Source organism: Heteronotia binoei, chromosome 17 (assembly GCF_032191835.1).
Source record: "Heteronotia binoei isolate CCM8104 ecotype False Entrance Well chromosome 17, APGP_CSIRO_Hbin_v1, whole genome shotgun sequence".
NCBI classification, from domain to species: domain Eukaryota; kingdom Metazoa; phylum Chordata; class Lepidosauria; order Squamata; family Gekkonidae; genus Heteronotia; species Heteronotia binoei.
The window spans coordinates 7,580,192-7,598,401 of record NC_083239.1 but is presented as its reverse complement, the minus strand read 5'-3'; the positions used below and the strand labels follow the sequence as shown (position 1 = coordinate 7,598,401).

General features: G+C 49.7%; 1 protein-coding gene across 2 annotated transcripts in view; it reads right to left on the bottom strand.

Moving 5' to 3' along the window:
- MAP3K6 (mitogen-activated protein kinase kinase kinase 6) overlaps positions 1–18,210 on the bottom strand; it is a 101,330-nt gene that overhangs the window by 4,601 nt on the left and 78,519 nt on the right. Inside the window, exons 23-28 of one of the 2 annotated variants that reach the window (XM_060257606.1) lie at positions 17,416–17,589; positions 15,759–15,864; positions 14,433–14,685; positions 8,372–8,472; positions 4,424–4,536; positions 2,853–2,929 (exon numbers count right to left, since the gene is read on the bottom strand). In XM_060257606.1, the coding sequence (XP_060113589.1) occupies positions 2,853–2,929; positions 4,424–4,536; positions 8,372–8,472; positions 14,433–14,685; positions 15,759–15,864; positions 17,416–17,589 (824 nt within the window). Of the gene's footprint in view, positions 1–2,852; positions 2,930–4,423; positions 4,537–8,371; positions 8,473–14,432; positions 14,686–15,758; positions 15,865–17,415; positions 17,590–18,210 lie in introns of those variants that run through there. The other variant, XM_060257607.1, reaches the window with a different exon arrangement.

The following is an 18,210-nucleotide window of genomic DNA, read 5'->3' as shown; positions in this document are numbered from 1 at the left end:
AATACTGTGAAAAATGTGCCTTACAGGTTACTGTTGAACAAGACCCCAGATTTGAGTTCTTTAAAAGTCTTTGGGTCACGGGCTCGGGTTGGCATCCACTCCACGAGTAGCGGGGAGGGGGATGTCCGGGCAGAGAGCCTAATTTTTCTGGGCTACAAGCCAAGGGCCAGGTGTTATCGTTTCTGCAATAGCAAAAGCAAGATAACACTTAGTAAGAGTGCCCAGTTCAATGAAGAAAGCAGCTGGCCAAGGTTGCACTCCTTGCAGAAACAATTTGTCCTGCTGCCAAGTAGCGATAACGATGTTGGAGCGCAGCCCAGAACTCCAGCCCAGGAGGTGGCACCCAGTGGGGCTGGAGAAGGTGAGCCGAATGCCGGCACAGAGCCTGACGAGCAGAGTCAGGAGGCAGAGCCTCAAATGCAGGAACTGGAGGTAAAGTGTGAGAGTCAGGAGGTTCAACACCCAATTACAGGGGCAGAGCAACCAGCCCAGGAGGTGGGAACAGAGCAACCCGAAGAAGACAAAGCTGGTCCAAGCACAGGGCCACGGGTGTCTGCCAGGTCCACCAAAGGCCAACGTCCCGCTAGGTACAAGTGTCCCTATGTCACTCTGACTGTCAATCCAGACCCACCCGGATTTGAGGGAATGTTAAAAGAAAAGGCTAAGAAATGGAAAGCCTGGGTGGCAGAGTGCGAGGCAAGGGAGAAGGAGGCTGAAGCCAAGCGTCTGAAAGAGCTGGCTGAACAGGAACACGATGATGTGTTTTACAATCATGATGAGTTCCTGAACGAATTCCGGAAAGGGTTCCGAGCTACGTAAATATGAACTGTAATGCTGCAAGTGAACATGAAAACTGTGTAAAGTGTTTGGGTATACTGGGTTTAAATAGATTAGGAGGTGTGTTGGAGCAAGAATCTACATAAACCCAGTCCGACAGCTACAGTATGACAGCTGGTGATCTAGCTGCCAGGCTAGGTCACAGTGACCTGATCAGCAGACCGGCTTGAGCCGGCAGAAGCCAAGTGATGCAATCTGCTGAGTCAGCACGGCCAGGATTGGCTGCTTGGACTATATATGATCTGTGTGTGCATCACACAGGTCTCTCCCTGTGAGATGGTGGTTAGGCGAAGCACTTTGTCCGTGGAGGTGATATTGTATAGACTGCACAAGAGAGCACTTGTTGTGTATATATGTTAATACACCTTTTGGCACTAGTTGCACGTGTCTGCCTGATTTTCTTTCCTGAAGCCCTGTGTCGGGCAAGTCATCTCCCTCACTCTGCTACTCCCGCTCCGACAAAGTTTTCCCCTCCCTCTACCACTGATTTAAAAGGGGGGGGGGAGCTGATCAGAGAAAGAGCCTGGAGGAGAGTAGAGATCCATATTGGGCTACTCTGCACCTGCTGTTTGTAACTACAGTACATGTCCTAAGAGCAGCCTTCTGGATCAAACCAGTCAGTTCATTGAACAGAGATTCAGTTTCACACAGTTTGTTGGACCAATGCTGCAGGGCTAGCAGGAAACGCCCATTGCCTTTAGACTGCTGTAATGAAGATTTCTTTTAAAGGGTATTGTGGATTTTTAAAAAAAAAAATCTAATTATATACATATATCTGGTGGTTTTGTTTCTGGGTTGCTTACCAATTTTTATTCTTCCAGCAGTGTTTTGGTTATGTGTTTGGTGACCTTGGAAGACTAGTGTTTGGTGACCAGTGTTTGGTGACCTTGGAAGAAGTTGTTCTAATCTCCTAATTAATGGTTTCTCTCAGCTACACTAAGAGAGTCAGCTTGGGTTGATTGGTTCTTCCGGGATGCCCATTTTTGGTTGTCATTAGCCAGCTGAGGGGGATTTATACTGTTTCCCAAAACCGCTTTTTTAATTATTGTTTTTCTTGGCAAAACAGCTGTCCTGCTTACCGGCTGGTGATTATGGGTGCTACTTAGTTATATTTTATAACGTCGTTATTTTGTTTTCACCAGTCTATTCTGAAACTGCCTGCCAGCTCAATAAAGAAATATTTTTGCTTATCTTTGAGGTGGGTTGCCTTGTCTGTCACTGTAAAGAAAACGCCTTGCTCTGCCTCGGTGTGAGGGGATTATAGGTTGTTTACTTTTATTTATTAATGATTTATATCCCGCCCTTCCCACGAAGTGGCTCAGGGCGGCTCACAACAGAAAGTCAAACATAAAATTAAACTAACATTTAAATATATAAGCATTTAAAACCTTAGAAACGTTAAACATTACAACAGTATGTATAACAGGAGTCTGGTAAAGCTACATTTAGTTTCTGATCTCAGCTAGGTGTAGGCTAGCCGGAAGAGGGTCGTCTTACAGGCCCCGCGGAACTGAACAAGGTCCCGCAGGGCCCTCACCTCCTCCGGCAGCTGATTCCACCATGTAGGGGCCATAACAGAGAAGGCCCTGTCCCTAGTAGATTTTAGGCGGGCTTCTTTTGGCCCTGCTCCTTTTTACACTGCTCCTCAGCATCTGACTAGCACAGGTATTCTGCTGCTGCACCCCATATCCTCCATTAACTTGTCCAACCCCTTTTAAAACCCGTCTTAAACAGTGGCTGTCACCACATCTGGCGGCTGTGAGTTCCACAAGTCAACTACCTGTTTTGTGAAATAGGATTTTTTTTTTTTTTTGCTGTATGTCTTGAACTCACTGCCGATCAGTTATGTGGAGTAACCCCATGCTCTAATATTATGGGGCAGGGAAAAAAGGTTTCTATCCATTTCCTCTTCACCAAGGGGAACCCTCTGATGGACAAGCCTTCCATTATTTCACTTAATCTTTAGCTCTAAAATGAGACCTACCCGAGGAGGGAGAGCAAGCTTGAAGCCCTACCTGATGCAGGTGTACCGCAAGTCATCCTGGGTTGCACAGTTCAGCAAGATGGGCAGAGTGAAGCAGTGATCTGTAAGCTGGGAAGGAGGGGAAGAAGTGTTAGTGACAGTTGCCCAGGTGTGTGTGTGTGTGTGTTGGGAGAGGGATATGCACAGCACACTCAAGGCAGGAAAACTGGTGGAGGCCGAATCAGGGCAGCCAAGCCCCCTGCCTGATCAGGGCCTAACCTGACACACAAAAAGACTGGGCTCAGATGCTTGCATCTACCTGTGTTCCTCCCCACACAAGCCCTGTTCTCAAGTGACAAGTAGGGCTGCACTTATTGGTAACTTGTCTGTCGAGTGGTCACCACAACAATGAACATTTGTCTTTATTACGTGTGCTACGTTCGCTATCTGTGCAGCTAATCGTGAGAATCATACGTTCAACCAGGTACTGGCCCTCGGTTCCATTTATAAAGTGAATGTGTGTTGCCTTGTTCTTACAAGCAGGGGGCATGCAAACTCCAGCTGAGGCCTGAAATCCTCCTGTAATTAGAACTGGTTCCCAGCCTACAGAGATCAATTCCCTTGGAGGAAACGACAGCTTCAGAGGGCAGACTCTACAGCATCACATTTCTGCAGAGCTTCTCTTCCCCCAAATTCTGAGAAGTTCCCTTGCTGGAGCTGGCATCTGCGCTGGGGAGAAGCCATGGCTCAGTGGCCAGACATCTGCTTTGTGTGCAGAAGGTTGTAGGTACTGAGAAAAAAAATCTGCCTGAGACCCTGCAGAGTTGCTGCTTGTAAGAGTGGCCAATGAGAGACCGATGGCCTGATTCCACCTGAAGTGAATCCACACACTTTCAGGCCTGGCTCCACAGCAACAAAGATCAAGAAAAGGGAAGTGGCTTGCCTTGGGAGTGACAGTTTCTGCTTTCTTCAGCCAGGAGCTGAAGAAAAGATCCGAAAAGATCAGGAGCAGAGCCAGCTGGCTTGGAGGGTCCTTTGTGTTCCAGTGTAATGCAGAACAGGGGCAGGGCCAGACTTCCTCCAGCTACGAGGTGGTGCTTGTCAAGCATGTGGTTTCAATGACGAGTCAAGTTTGATACAAAACTACATTTATTGATAGACCGATACTTTCAGTGTAACAGATTCTTAAGAGTGATGCTAAAGATACATTGATACAATACTTTTAAGGCATACTTCAAAAGGATTCCAAAAGGTGGGGGCGAGGGACGCGCTCTCACACACAAACTATCATAAATGTCTACATTCTCATGGCGTTATCAGGACTCCGTCCTTGCTTTCCCCAGATGTGTCACACTCCCTAACAGGAAGGTATGGGAAGGTACTGATTACTCTTTCTCAAGTTAGTTTCATTTTTCTCTACTTCTACTTTGCAAGCAATAAAGTAAGAAGGGGGAGGGGGAAAGAATAACAGAGTTAACAGACCTTGGTCCTCCATGATATTGCACAGGCCAGCGTTATGGAGGACCCTAAAACAATCCATTACCAATGGAATTTTACCATGCTTGACAGTGCTTGCATGAGGTGTGTGTGTGTGTTGGGGGGGGTTTAATAAAGGTGACTGACCGTTGTGATGGTGTCTTTGTCTACCCCATGCTGCTCCAACCACTCAACAAGCAGGGGGTCTACAGCCTCCTCTTCTCTCCTCCAGAGATGCGGCAGGTGAAAGCTACAGGTTCCTGGAGGGAGTGAAGAAAAAAATTCAAGAAGAGGTCTTCTGGACCAGGCAATCCTGTTTCCCGTCAGAGGACTGCTGAATGATTCAGGGAAGCTCAGAAGAAAACAGCCTACTACCACAGCCCAGTAATCGATACTGTTGTGTCTTGCATTTCAGTCCCGAAATTACAACACAGCGGACGCTACGGAGGTGACCAGTGGAAGTCCACTGGTCCCCGTATGTAGCTTGCTGATACGCTCCACCAATCAAGATCTGTGGTGGGAAGTTTAACTGGCCAGGATTGGACCTGGCCAGACTGAGGGCTGTTCTGGGGTATGTACATAATCGGGACCCGGCCCGTGTTGCCTTGCCTTGTGATGTACTCGCTAATAAAGCAGGTTGCCTTCAACACGTCTCACCACTCAGTACATTACAGTGGTGACGAGGATGGGATTCTAGCCAGGTAACTCCCTAAGCGGTCCTTTGCTGACCTGGCTGGAGATGAGGAAGGCACGCATTCGAGGGAGTCGGAAGCGCCCGCCGCCGCCATGGCTAACCCAAGTGGGACGACGGGCCACCTTGCAGAGTTCGACCCCGCCAACCCCGACAGGTGGGAGACCTACACGGAGCGGGTCGACTGCTACTTACGAGCGAACATGATTACAGACGACTGCCGTAAGAGAGACGCACTCCAGACTGCCTGCGGGGAGGCCACATTCGAGATCGCAAAGGGTCTCTCGGTCCCCGCGAAGATCACAGAGAAAACGTACGACGAGATAGTCAGACTCCTGACCGGGCACTTCTTGCCCCAGCCTTCCATCATCACCCGCCGATTCCTCTTCCACAAGCGGGATCAAGGGGCGGGAGAGACAGCCGCCGTCTACCTGGCCGCCCTCCGCCAAATTGCGGGGAACTGCATCTTCGACAAGGTGGATGAAGCCGTGAGGGATCGCTTCGTCTGGGGCCTCCGAGACGAAAGAATGCAGCAAAAGCTCTACGCAAAGAAAGAGCTCACTCTCCAACTCGCCTTCAACGAAGCCACCGCGTTCGAGAGAGCAACCAAAGCTTACAACAACCCGCGAGCGGAAGCCGTCCACCAGGAGGAGATGGCACCGGGCAACCCAGAGGAGGAGGAGGCAAACCAGCTACGTCGCCAACCAGGAATGGGGCTGAGAGTGCCCACGTGGCCACGAGTGACAGAGAGACCAGCCAACACCAAGTGCGCCAGCTGTGGGGATCCACACGAGCGCCGGGACTGCCCCTACTGCAACGTGGACTGCAGGAACTGCAGAAGAGTGGGCCACATAGCGCGGGCTTGCCGGGCCAAGGCCACCCGCAGATGCCAGTCCACCAACCACGACTCGACCGATGCCTACTCGACTGCATCGACTAGGTAATGAACTTGCCCCTCACCACCCCAGATAAGGTCAGGGTGTCGGTCCTAATCGAGGGCGCTCCATGCCTAATGGAGCTGGACTCGGGCTCCTTCATCTCCATAATTTCGGAGGAGCCTCTAAGAAAACTTTGTCCCCGTGGCCAGCCCCGGCTGCGAGCGGCGGACTTCATACTGCGGGACTTCCAAAAAAACCCTGTACAGATTTTGGGTTGGGCCAATGTAAGGGTAGAGTTTAAGAACTTTAAGGGCAAGCTGGACATTCTCGTGGTCAAACGCCAGCTCACCACATTACCGGGGCTGGCTTGGTTTCGACCGCTGGGTATTCAAATAGCGGGGGTGCAGCAGATGCGAACGCAAAATTTCGAGCACGTGTGCTGGGAATTCCCGGAAGTGTTTGATGGGTCCCTGGGGTGCTACAAGGGGCCTCTCATCACCTTACCCCTCGATCCCCACGTGAGACCGATAAGGCTGAAGGCCAGGCGAGTTCCGTTCGCTCTTAAACCAAAAACAGAAGCGGAGCTGGACTGCCTCACGGCCCAGGGAGTGCTAGAACCAGTATCCTATGCTGCATGGGAAACACCCATAGTCACTCCAGTGAAGCCGAATGGAGATGTGCGCATCTGCGCTGATGACAAGTGCACAATAAATAAGGCACTTCAGGACAACCCATACCTTGTTCCGATGGTCAGCCACGTACTGGCAGCCCTAGCAGGCTCTAAGGTTTTTGGGAAACCGGACTTGGCCCAGGCATACCAGCAGCTGCCCGTGGACGCCGCGGCGGCAGAAGCCCAGACCATTGTGACTCACAGGGGAGCTTTTCGGGTGACTCACAGGGAAGCTTTTCGGGAGCTTTTCAGGATTGGACCTGGCCAGACTGAGGGTTGTTCTGGGGTATGCATATAATCGGGACCCAGCCCGCGTTGCCTTGCCTTGTGATGTACTCGCTAATAAAGCATGTTGCCTTCAACACGCCTCGTCACTCAGTACATTACAGATATCGTGATATACTTGCTCTGAACCTGGAAGTTTCATGGTTTCTGCTATACAAAAGGCTATGATGAGATGCTCTCTTCCAACAGCTCCTTACTTTGTGTGGTAGTTTGGTTCCGAATAACAGCTAACCTCCTCGAGGAGAAGGACAGGGAGAGGGTAGGCTGTGCACAGGTTACTGTGGAGTTAAAGCCAACTCCTTGAGCTCTTTATGCTAGGGAAAGGAAAGGTCCCCTGTGCAAGCACCAGTCATTTCCGACTCTGGGGTGACGTTGCTTTCACGTTTTCATGGCAAACTTTTTATGGGGTGGTTTGCCACTGCCTTCCCCAGTCACCTACACTTTCCCCCCCAGCAAGCTGGGGACTCATTTTACCCAACTCGGAAAGATGGAAGGCTGAGTCAACCTGAGCTGGCTACCTGAAACCAGCCTCCACCGGGGATCGAACTCAGGTCGTGAGCAGAGCTTAGGACTGCAGTACTGCAGCTTTAACACTCTGCGCCACGGGGCTCTTACTCTTTATGTCAGAACAGTGAGCAAATGATTCTGGAGAATTTAGAAAGTGAAGAATCATTTACAAAACAAGTTTCTAGCCCTTGTGGCTGCAAAAATATGTTTAAGAACATAAGAGAAGCCATGCTGGATCAGGCCAGTGGCCCATCCAGTCCAACACTCTGTGTCACATAAGAACATAAGAGGAGCCATGTTGGATCAGGCCAGTGGCCCATCCAGTCCAACACTCTGTGTCACATAAGAACATAAGAGAAGCCATGTTGGATCAGGCCAACGGCCCATCCAGTCCAACACTCTGTGTCACATAAGGACATAAGAGAAGCCATGTTGGATCAGGCCAGTGGCCCATCCAGTCCAACACTTGTGTCACACAGTGGCCAAAAAACCCAAGTGCCAGCAGGAGGTCCACCAATGGGGCCAGGACACTAGAAGCCCTCCCACTGTGCCCCCCCAAGCACCAAGAATACAGAGCATCACTGCCCCAGACATTTCCAACAATAAGCTGTAGCTAATAGCCACTGATGGACCTCTGCTCCATATGTTTATCCAATCCCCTCTTGAAGCTGTCTATGCTTGTAGCCGCCACCACCTCCTCCTGTAGCAGTGAATTCCATGTGTTTGAAATAAAGTACACAATGCCTGATGAAACCTTACCAGCCAGAACAATGGCTGAATGAGGACTGCCAAGAGCTGGAGGCTGGGTTTCATTACCCATCCCACCCACACTCACCACGGGGCTCACAATTATGCAAAGTAAGACAGCTGGAACGGATCTGCATCATGTCAACAGGCTGCAGAATCCAGCTTTTCTTGAAACAGAATTTGCACTACCTGGCTGCTGAATTCCAACTTCTTCAGGGCAATGATGGCACAGCCCTGTGACTAATTGCCCCCAGCATACACCAGGGTGGGGGGAGTGGAGGTTTCCAACCTAAACCTTCCATCTCGAAGGATCTCACCAGTTGGCTTGGCCTTTCTTGGAACCCATTCCATGCTCTGCAGCGCCTCCTTCAGGAGCCTCTGGCATTCACTCTCCTTCTTCATGAGCTCCCACTGCAACCTGGCGTGACAGAATACACTGTTTTGTATATGTTCATAATGGCGGGCCTCCGTGGCAAAGCAGCTTAGTAGAACGCTGAACCAAAAGTATTAGAAGCACTCTAATACTTGGGAGGGACGGTGGCTCAGTGGTAGAGCATCTGCTTGGGAAGCAGAAGGCCCCAGGTTCAATCCCTGGCATCTCCGAAAAAGGGTCCAGGCAAATAGGTGTGAAAAACCTCAGCTTGAGACCCTGGAGAGCCACTGCCAGTTAGGGGAGGGATGGTGGCTCAGTGGCAGAGCATCTGCTTGGTAAGCAGAAGGTCCCAGGTTCAATCCCCGGCATCTCCAACTAAAAAGGGTCCTGGCAAATAGGCGTGAAAAACCTCAGGTTGAGACCCTGGAGAGCTGTTGCCAGTCTGAGTAGACAGTACTGACTTTGATGGACCAAGGGTCTGGTTCAGTATAAGGCAGCTTCATACGTTCATATGTTTGGGGAGGGACGGTGGCTCAATGGTAGAGCATCTGCTTGGGAAGCAGAAGGCCCCAGGTTCAATCCCTGGCATCTCCAAAAAAGGGTCCAGGCAAATAGGTGTGAAAAACCTCAGCTTGAGACCCTGGGAGCCGCTGCCAGTCTGAGAAGACAATACTGACTTTGATGGACCAAAGGTCTGATTCAGTATAAGGCAGCTTCATATGTTCACTCTCCTAAGTAGTATACACAACATGCTATGACAGACTGATAGCTCACTGTTGCTCACTGGATCGGGGAGTATTCTGTGCCCATAGCAGAAAGCTAGTAAGGGTAGACAGACCACAAAACTTACACAGAGCTCTCAAGTTTTTTTTTAAAATTGGGGAGGAGGATATAGGCAGCATCCTGACCTCAATTCCTTGTTGATGAGTGTGACCTGATGAAGATGTCATTGAAGCGCAGGATGATGTATCCTTAGATGTGCCACCAGCAATACTAGGACCTTGGAGAACACTGTTGGGGCTGTCTTGAGGCTGATGGGGAGGGCCCAGTATTGGAAATGGATCCCCTTGTAGGAGAAATGCAGGATCCTCTGATGTGATTCCTGAACTGCAATGTGTAAATTGGCCTCTGACAGATCTATCAATGCCAGATATTATGATATGGATTTAAGGGTTTCCACCTGGAACTTTCCCCCTGATTCTCTGGTTTAGCCATTTCAAGTCTAAAACGACCCTCACTTCTTCTTTGGGACTATGAAGAAAACTGAGTAGACCCTTCCCCGCAAGGCCCTTTGGGCCTTCAGTACTGGCCCTATCATCCCAATGTCCAGTAGATGCTGTGTGGCCTGGAGATGATGTTTCCGTGGGCGACAGTCCCTTGGGACTTGCAGGAATCTGGTAGGAGGATCTGGTCAATTCCAGAGAGTAGCCATTTGAGGCTGTGTACAGGACCACCTGTCGCCAACAGTCATCTCCAAATGAGCTGCAAAAACCGGAAGGCATCCCCCTATGCTTGGTGGAGCTGAGTCCCTGCAGTTGTCGTGCCGAAGGGATCTTTTTGGGGCCCAGTGTGCTCTGGCCTGTTGACCTGTGGGAAGAGGAGCTAGTGCTGTCCGACTGCTTGGGCTGCCATCTCCCTCTGGGTGAGCTAAAGAAGGTCGCCCTTGTAAAGTTCCTCGGAGATGTCACAACCTGCTGCCCAGAGGTCTGAGGGCCAGGAGTAGACTGGCTTTGAAAAGAGTGAGCTTGCCTTAGAGGCCCTGAGTACAAAAATATTGTGCAAACACACACACACTCTTGAATAGTTTATACAAAATTAAGTACATTGTATTGTGTCGTATAATGAACAGCCTACAAAAGTAGGCATACATTCATACAATCGGAAATTAAAGCCAAACAAGAGTCTCAAATAAAGTATTTCAGGGAGGACCCCTCACAGTCTTTTAATTTTCCAAACAGAGTACTAAGACTCAATAATAAAGCTCCACAGGAGTTCCTCCGTTGCTTGTTGGCCTCCGAAGGAGAAATTCTTGCCTTAGGCTTGAACTCTTCTTAAGAGACTGTGAGGGGTCCTCCCTGAAATACTTTATTTGAGACTCTTGTTTGGCTTTTATTTCCGATTGTATGAATGTATGCCTACTTTTGTAGGCTGTTCATTATATGATACAATACAATTTACTTAATTTTGTATAAACTATTCAAGAGTGTGTGTTTTGCACAATATTTTTGTATTCTATATATTGTGCTGCCATTGTTCTTTTGCATTAGAGGCCCTGAGGGCAGTCAAATAAGCTTCCAAGTTCTTGGGAAAGGACTGCTTGAGCTTTCTGTTGCCGGGATCCTTTGGAAGACCATCTGCCTCAGCGGGAATAACTGAATTCGAACACAGGCTGGCCACTGGATCATCAACTAATGGAAGCCTGAAGCGCTTGGCTGTGTCTGATAGCACGAAGTAGAACTGGGAGATGATGAGATGATTGGTCTTGGGTCTTGCTGGCATCTCCCACTCAGCTTTGACTACCTTGCCGAAGATGGATAGAAAGAGAATCCCAAAAGGGAGGAGACCCCCCTTGTGGAAACGCTCTGGATGAACCAGTCAGTCTGTTTGGATCAGGTGTTTCCACCTCCATGCCACCGAAGGGGATTTCCAAGGTACGTAGCACCTTAAGAAAGAGCTCAGAGAATATCTCCTGTGGGAAAAGACATGGTCTTCCTCCCCTGATAGTTCACTCTCCTCTTTCAGGCAGGAAGAGCCAGAAGAGTTCAAGCCTAGCCGAGGACTTGGTTGCCTGTCAGAGTGGGCTATTTTTCTTCTGCTGCGGTCAGGGGGAAATGCTACCCTCCTCCCTTCTACCAGAGCCTCAGTGAGTGGGTGAGTGACACTTGGGTCTCCTAGAAGACTTAGAAAGGTTCCTTAAGCTAGGAATGGCTTCAGAAAGGGCTTCCCCTAATCTCTTTATGAATTTCACCCTGAATCCAAGACTGGAGGTTGGCCTGTGCATTATCCCTTCACAGATCTAAGCCAGGGGTAGCTATCCATTCCGATCCATGCCGAGAACCCTGCGCAGAAGCTGGGGATGGAAGCTCAAGGAAGGAGGCCAACCCTTCTTGAGGTACAGACTCAGAAAGACCGTTTCCCACCTTCCTTTTTCATATGGGGAGAATTAATAAAAAAAAAACCCCACTCTGTGGCTTCTAAGGCAGGGGATCCCTCGCTTTGCTAAGTTTCAGGAGAGCAGCTGGAGGACTGAGCGGTCAGCAAAAGCTGCAACCTGAGATACCCAGCTGGCCCGGTAGGCTCCTGAAGGCTGCAGGGAGGGCAGAAGTGCTCCCACAGCGGTAGCTGCCAATGCTCTGCTGAATGCAGGAGTGACTGGGAAAGCTCCTGGCCTAAAGACCAGAGACTCTGCGGCTGAGCAGATCTTTGGAGCGGGGGGGGGGGGGGGGGGTTGTCTCTTGCCATGGCAATACCCACTACTCCTGTGCCCCTTTTGGCTTCCACTGTGCTTCCCACTCCCTAGGAAAAAAGCAGAAAACCTCCCTGGAAAAACCCTCTAGCTGTTGCCCCAGAAGAGGTGGAGAAGAAAGGGAGGGGGGGGGCTGGTAAAGAAAGAAGTTAAAAGGAAAAGAAATTCTTTGGAACCACAGTGCTTGAGAGAGAGCGGCCAGCGACACTGATTGGTCAAGACCGGGGCCTGGGAGAGCAGCCCTTCTCCTCCAGGAATCGCATCAAGATCAGTGACCCTGCCTGCCTCCAGGGAGGAGACTGCCCCACCCTGGACTCCTGGGGAATGGGGTAACTTAAAGTAAGGATCATGGGAGAAAGATTGAATTATCTCTGATTGAGCTGAGATACACATATAGCTGCCTCTTACCCGCTTACAAAGGTCACTATTGTCAACTCCATAACCCATAACCATAGACCTTTATTGGCATTAATACAAAAATACAGTATACTTTAAAACCAACAGTGACACTATAGAATATAATAAAACCTTAGAAAAAACCAGCAAAAGTTAAATGACATAAAATAGCAGTAGGCCATGCATGAGTAAAAGCCTCTCTGATTTCGATTGCAACCTGTAAAAAGCAAGCAACGTGAGTAGTGACAAAGTTGTGTTTCCCGTGGAGTAAAAAACGAACCTTGGCATTGTCAGAAAGGTCTTGATGGTCAGAAAGCAGTGCATCTAGATATCTTGCACGTGGACTGCTATAAAAAGGGCAGTCCAAAAGAACATGAGGGACCATTTCGATGACTCCTTGACTACAAGGGCATCGTCTAAGATTGCGGGGGATTCTGTGGTATCTTCCAAAAAGGATGGCCGATGGTAATGCATTAAATCTAGCCAGCATGAATGCTCTTCTTTGGGGGGGATCAGTTAAAAAGAGGAAACAGGGAGCTAAAAGCCCAGGAATCTGGGATAAACCCAGATAGCTTGGGGAGCAAGTTTTCAACTCAGACTAGCAGCGGATATCCACCATCTCGGGCTGCATCCCCTACACCTTGATCCTTTAAAAGCTGGAGGTGCCAGGGATTGAACATGAGACCTTCTGTATGCCAAGCAGATGCTCTACCACTGAGCCACACCCCTACCAGCTTTCAGGACTCTGCCTTTCTTTTACAAGGTCACCATATCTACTCTTTCCTGATTGGCTGGCGGGGCAGGTTTTGGCTCTCCTGACAACGTTGCAGTTCCTTCACACAGGCCCCTCCAGTTACCAACATTGCTAATTACCCAAATCACCCAAGGGGGAAAGGATCCGCCACGCCACCCCCACCCCACACACTCTACCTTGTTTAAATGTATAAAAGAAACAGCTTGCCAGGCCTGTAGCTACGAGGGGGCCTGTGGGGGCACAGCCCCCTGACTGCTAGGCTGGGGCCCCTAACCAGCCTCCAGTGCCTCGGCTGCATCCTTCTCCATTCTGCCATCATCATACACAGTTGCTTCTGCTTGCTTAGGGGACGTGATCATACACAGTTGCTTCTGCTTGCTTAGGGGCCAGAAGAATTCTCTGACCCCTCAGCAAGAAGATATAACAGGGCACTTTCAGCATCCAGGACTGAAAGTTAAGCTCCCTGTTGCTTCTGGTTGCTTAGGGGCTGGAAGAAATCTCTGACCCCTCAGCAAACAGAAACAACGGGGCACTTTCAGGGCCCAGGACTGAAAGTTAAGCTCCCTGTTGCTTCTGCTTGCTTAGGGGCTGGAAGAAATCTCTGACCCCTCAGCAAGCAGAAACAACAGGGCACTTTCAGGGCCCAGGACTGAAAGTTAAGCTCCCTGTTGCTTCTGCTTCCTTAGGGGCTGGAAGAAATTTCTGACCACTCAGCAAGCAGAAACAACGGGGCACTTTCAGCACCCAAGACTGAAAGTTAAGCTCCGCCTTGAGCTGACATTGGGCTAGAGAGCGCCTGCCCTCGAGTGGGGCGGCAGGGGTAGGGAGCGGATGGCTCCATTGCAGGCTTTCTCTGCCAGACGGGGCAGGGTAGGGTAGGCTGGCGCACACAAGTGGAGGTCCTGGCTACAGTCCGGGGCTGGGGATCAGTGGAAAGGTGATGCTCGCCTGCAGGGGTTTTTTTGGCCTGGTCTCGCTGGCCACCGGAGCAAGGGTGGGAGCTGCGCTTTGGCAGCCTCGGCTTGCCCTCCGACAGGAAGAAATCCGAATCGGAGGTCTTGTAGCCCCATAAGTCAGTTGCAACTTGGTGGCGCCTTCCACACCCCCCCCTTGTCCCGCCAGGCTTGCCTAGCTGGATCATGCTACAGGTAAGGGCAGGAGACCGTGCAGCATGTATCTAAACCTCTGAGTGGCTCCCCACCAGAGCTGCTGGAAGAGGGGTGGAAAGGGATCACCTTGGGGCAACTGTGGGGTGGGGGGAGGCTGTATGGCAGCGAGCTGGCCACTTTCCTCCTCAGCAGCAGTAGAAGAGAAGGCCATGGAGGTCGGGCCACTATGTGCCCCCTGAAACACATCAAGGCCCCCCAATTCTTCAAATCCTGCACTTACCTTTGCGTCTCTGCCTGCACGTGGCCCAGCTGGACAAGGAGGGACCTGCAGCCTTTCAGGGGATGCCGGGAGTCCAGCCAGCTGCTGGTGCTGCTGGTGCCGATTCCAGAGCTTGGTGTTTCTGAACTGTCCTTCACGGCGCTGCTGCAGCTTTTGAGCGAGTGTGGCTCTTCCAGCATTAAACATGCCTCCTCCTCTTTGATGGGGGCTTCACAGCCTTCCCCGCTTGAAAGCCTCGGCTTCACCTTGAGCTCTGGAAGAGCCAGAGGAGCCCAGATGACACAGTTCAGTGGACAGGACTGGCCTTCCAGCTCCGCACTGGGAAGTCCAATCCCCAAACATGGTGTGGTAGTTTGATTCAAATAGCAAATAGCAAGCCTTTATTGGCATAAAACAGATTTAGCAGTAAAATAGAAGAAGAAGATATTGGATTTATAACCCGCCCTCCACTCCGAAGAGTCTCAGAGCAGCTCACAATCTCCTTTCCCTTCCTCTCCCACAACAGACACCCTGTGAGGTGGGTGGGGCTGGAGAGGGCTCTCACAGCAGCTGCCCTTTCAAGGACAACCTCTGCCAGAGCTATGGCTGACCCAAGGCCATTCCAGCAGGTGCAAGTGGAGGAGTGGGGAATCCAACCCGGTTCTCCCAGATAAGAGTCCGCACACTTAACCACTACACCAAACTTACCATCTATTGTAATAGCACCAGCATATTAATTTTATCAATTTTAGAATTTTAATCAAATTGTTAAATTACTTTTGTTTTAAATATCATTGCATAATTTAATGTATTGATTTATGTTAGCAATATAAATAATATAAAATCCTAGATTATAAAGTACATAGGGAGCTAAAATACATAAAATAAGTAAAATATGTATGAGTCGAGTTTAGCCAAATTAAATAATTAAAAGATAAAATGTGGTCATTCCAGAACCATTCTCTGTCGTATTTCCATGGCCTGTTGGAGAAATCTAGCCACCATTAAAGTTACCTCAGCGCAAGTGTCATTTAAAAGTTTGTGGACTTTGCCTGAATCAGCACAGCCCAACGTATCTGCTAAGGTATCTTTCAAGTATATACAACAAATATCATCATAAAGAGGACAGTTCAGTAGTTTGATTCTTAAAGTACAGCTCAGGCACTCTTGTTCCCCAGTTATGGAAGCTGTGCATTTTAAAATTGAAAAAACGGCAGGAGTTTGGGTACACCCCTCAGGTCTCTCCTCCCCTCTCTCTTCTTCCACGCTCATCCCTCTACAGGATAAAACAACTCTTGAGTCCAGTAATCCCAGGACAGGCTCCCACCTCCCCTGCCAGCACCCTACCTGTCAAGAGAACAGTGAAAGTCGCCTGGACTGCCTGCCCCATGAGATTGTCCAGCGCAAACACCCAGTGCGGCTTGATCTGCAGCTTCCTCAGTGCCTGCTTCACCTGCGGGAGTGGGAAAGGACACGGGCAAGGGGTCAGGTGTACAGTCTCTCTCGCTTCCTGGTCCAATGCTCTACCTACTCCATTACACTGGTCCTTTGTCCTTAACTGGCCAGAACGTTGGGAGGCAGAGGCTGGTTTCATTAGCAATCAGGTGGAATATTTGCCATGTTCCCATGAGTTAAAAGAACTAGAGGCTTGCTTTTCAACAGGAAAATTCAGTGTGTGTGGGGTGGGGGGGGGAGAAAGGCTCCCCAGAGGCCCCCTCATATATGGCCGAGAACCTGCCTACCTTAGGGACCGTCTCTCCCCATATGAACCCCAGAGAGCACTGAGGTCAGCAGGGAAGAACCTGCTGACTATCCCCGGGCCGAAAGAGGTAAAACTACAGGGTACCCGTGCTCGGGCCTTCTCTGTTGTGGCTCCACAACTATGGAACCAGCTTCCGGAAGACTATGCGGGCCCTGCGGGATTTTGAACAGTTCCGCAGGGCCTGCAAGACCATCCTTTTTCGGATGGCCTTCACCGACTAAACAGAGAAACTGCTAAGTAAACTTACCATCTATTGTAATAGCACCAGCGTATTAATTTGATCAGTTTTAGAATGTTAATTAAATTGTTAAATTACTTTTGTTTTAAATATCATCGTATAATTTAATATACTGATTTATGTTGTTAGCCGCCCTGAGCCTGCTTCGGCGGGGAGGGCGGGATATAAATAAAATGATGATGACGATGATCTGTAGGCGGGGCTGTTGAGAGCTCCTAGGCAAAGATTTACTCTGTCCTTGTCAACACTTCCCAGGCACCATACAAAAACAAGTCATACCACTGACCTGGCTCCATGAGCCCCCAGGGACCCTGAAATTCCGCCCCCTCTTAGTGGCCCATGTTTTCAGACACTCCCTAGCAATAATAATACTAATTTTTATTTATACCCTGCCCTCCCCGCTGAAGCAGGCTCAGGGCGGCTTACAGGACATGGTATAAACCATGTTACAACAATAAAAACAAGATAATACAGTTAAAATGCAATTCATAGGTTAAATATATTAAATAAACAGTCTAAAACCAGTATAACTTAATAGTGCCGCAATCTCAGGATGTACAAAGATGGCTTGATGTTACTACCAGGTTCTGTTTTAGAAAGATAGTTGGAAGAGGGCGGGTTTTGCAAGCCCTACGGAACTGATTGAGATCCCCCAGGGCCCGCACCTCCTCCGGTTCCACCATTGGGGTGCCTGTATCGAGAAGGCCTGCTCTCTAGTTGTTTTTAATTTGGCCTTCTTTGGTCCAGGGATTTCCAGAAGATTTTGTGAACTAGATCGCAGTGTTCTCTGGGGAATATATGGGGAGAGGCGGTCCCTAAGGTAGGCAGGTCCTCGGCCATATAGGGCTTTAAAGGTAATAACCAGCACCTTGTAACGAATTCGGTACACAATTGGCAGCCGGTGCAATTCCCGCAGCCTAGGCCGTACATGTTCCCACCGAGGTAGTCCCATTAACAGTCTGGCTATGGTGAACATTTGAGAATCTGTTGTTAGGCACACTCACAGTATCTTGGAAGGTGAAGAGTGGAGCCTGCAGATGATAAAGGCTAAGCTGATCAGCTTTCAGGTGGAGCTGGAGTTGCAGAAGGCCCTTGGCGAGCTGCTTGCGGTTGGGAGAGCGGATGTAGTTCTTGAGGCAGGACACCAGCTGGGAGATGTGCTCCAATGACAATGGGCTCTAGAGACGGAGAGAGCAAGGTCAGGCTCAATCAGGCAGACAAAAGCTGCTGCTGAAAGCTGCAGTACTAAGAATATAAAAGGAGCCCTGCTGGATGAGACCAGCAGTACATTAGTCCAGCATCCTGTCTCACACAGCAGCCAACCACTTCCTTTGAGGGGGCAACAAGTAAGGATCAAGGCCACAGCCCTTTGCCTCCTAGCACTGGTATTCAGATGCTTACTGCCTCTGAATGCAAAGGCTCCATTTGGTCCCCGTTGCTAGTAGCTAAAGAGAGAGACTTCTTCTCCAAGAACCTGTCTAACCTCCTTTAAAAGCCATGTATGCTTGTGGCCATCACCAGTATCTTCCGCAGTTTAATTGCTCATTCAATAAAGAAGCAATTTGCTTTTCCAACCTGGCTCAAATACCCATTAACCTTCATTAGAAAGTCCTTCCTTCAACTGCTGCCCTTGTCCAAGTCCCCCAATTTCACCAGCTTCCCTCAGCCAAGCTGAGTCAGCAGTATAAGAAGGTTCTTGCCCAGACAGATCCCTCCTGTTTCAGGTTTGGGTTTAGTAGCTTCATGATTACCCCTGCAGAATTCAAAAGGCAACGGAGCGCATTGGAGCGATACTCCCA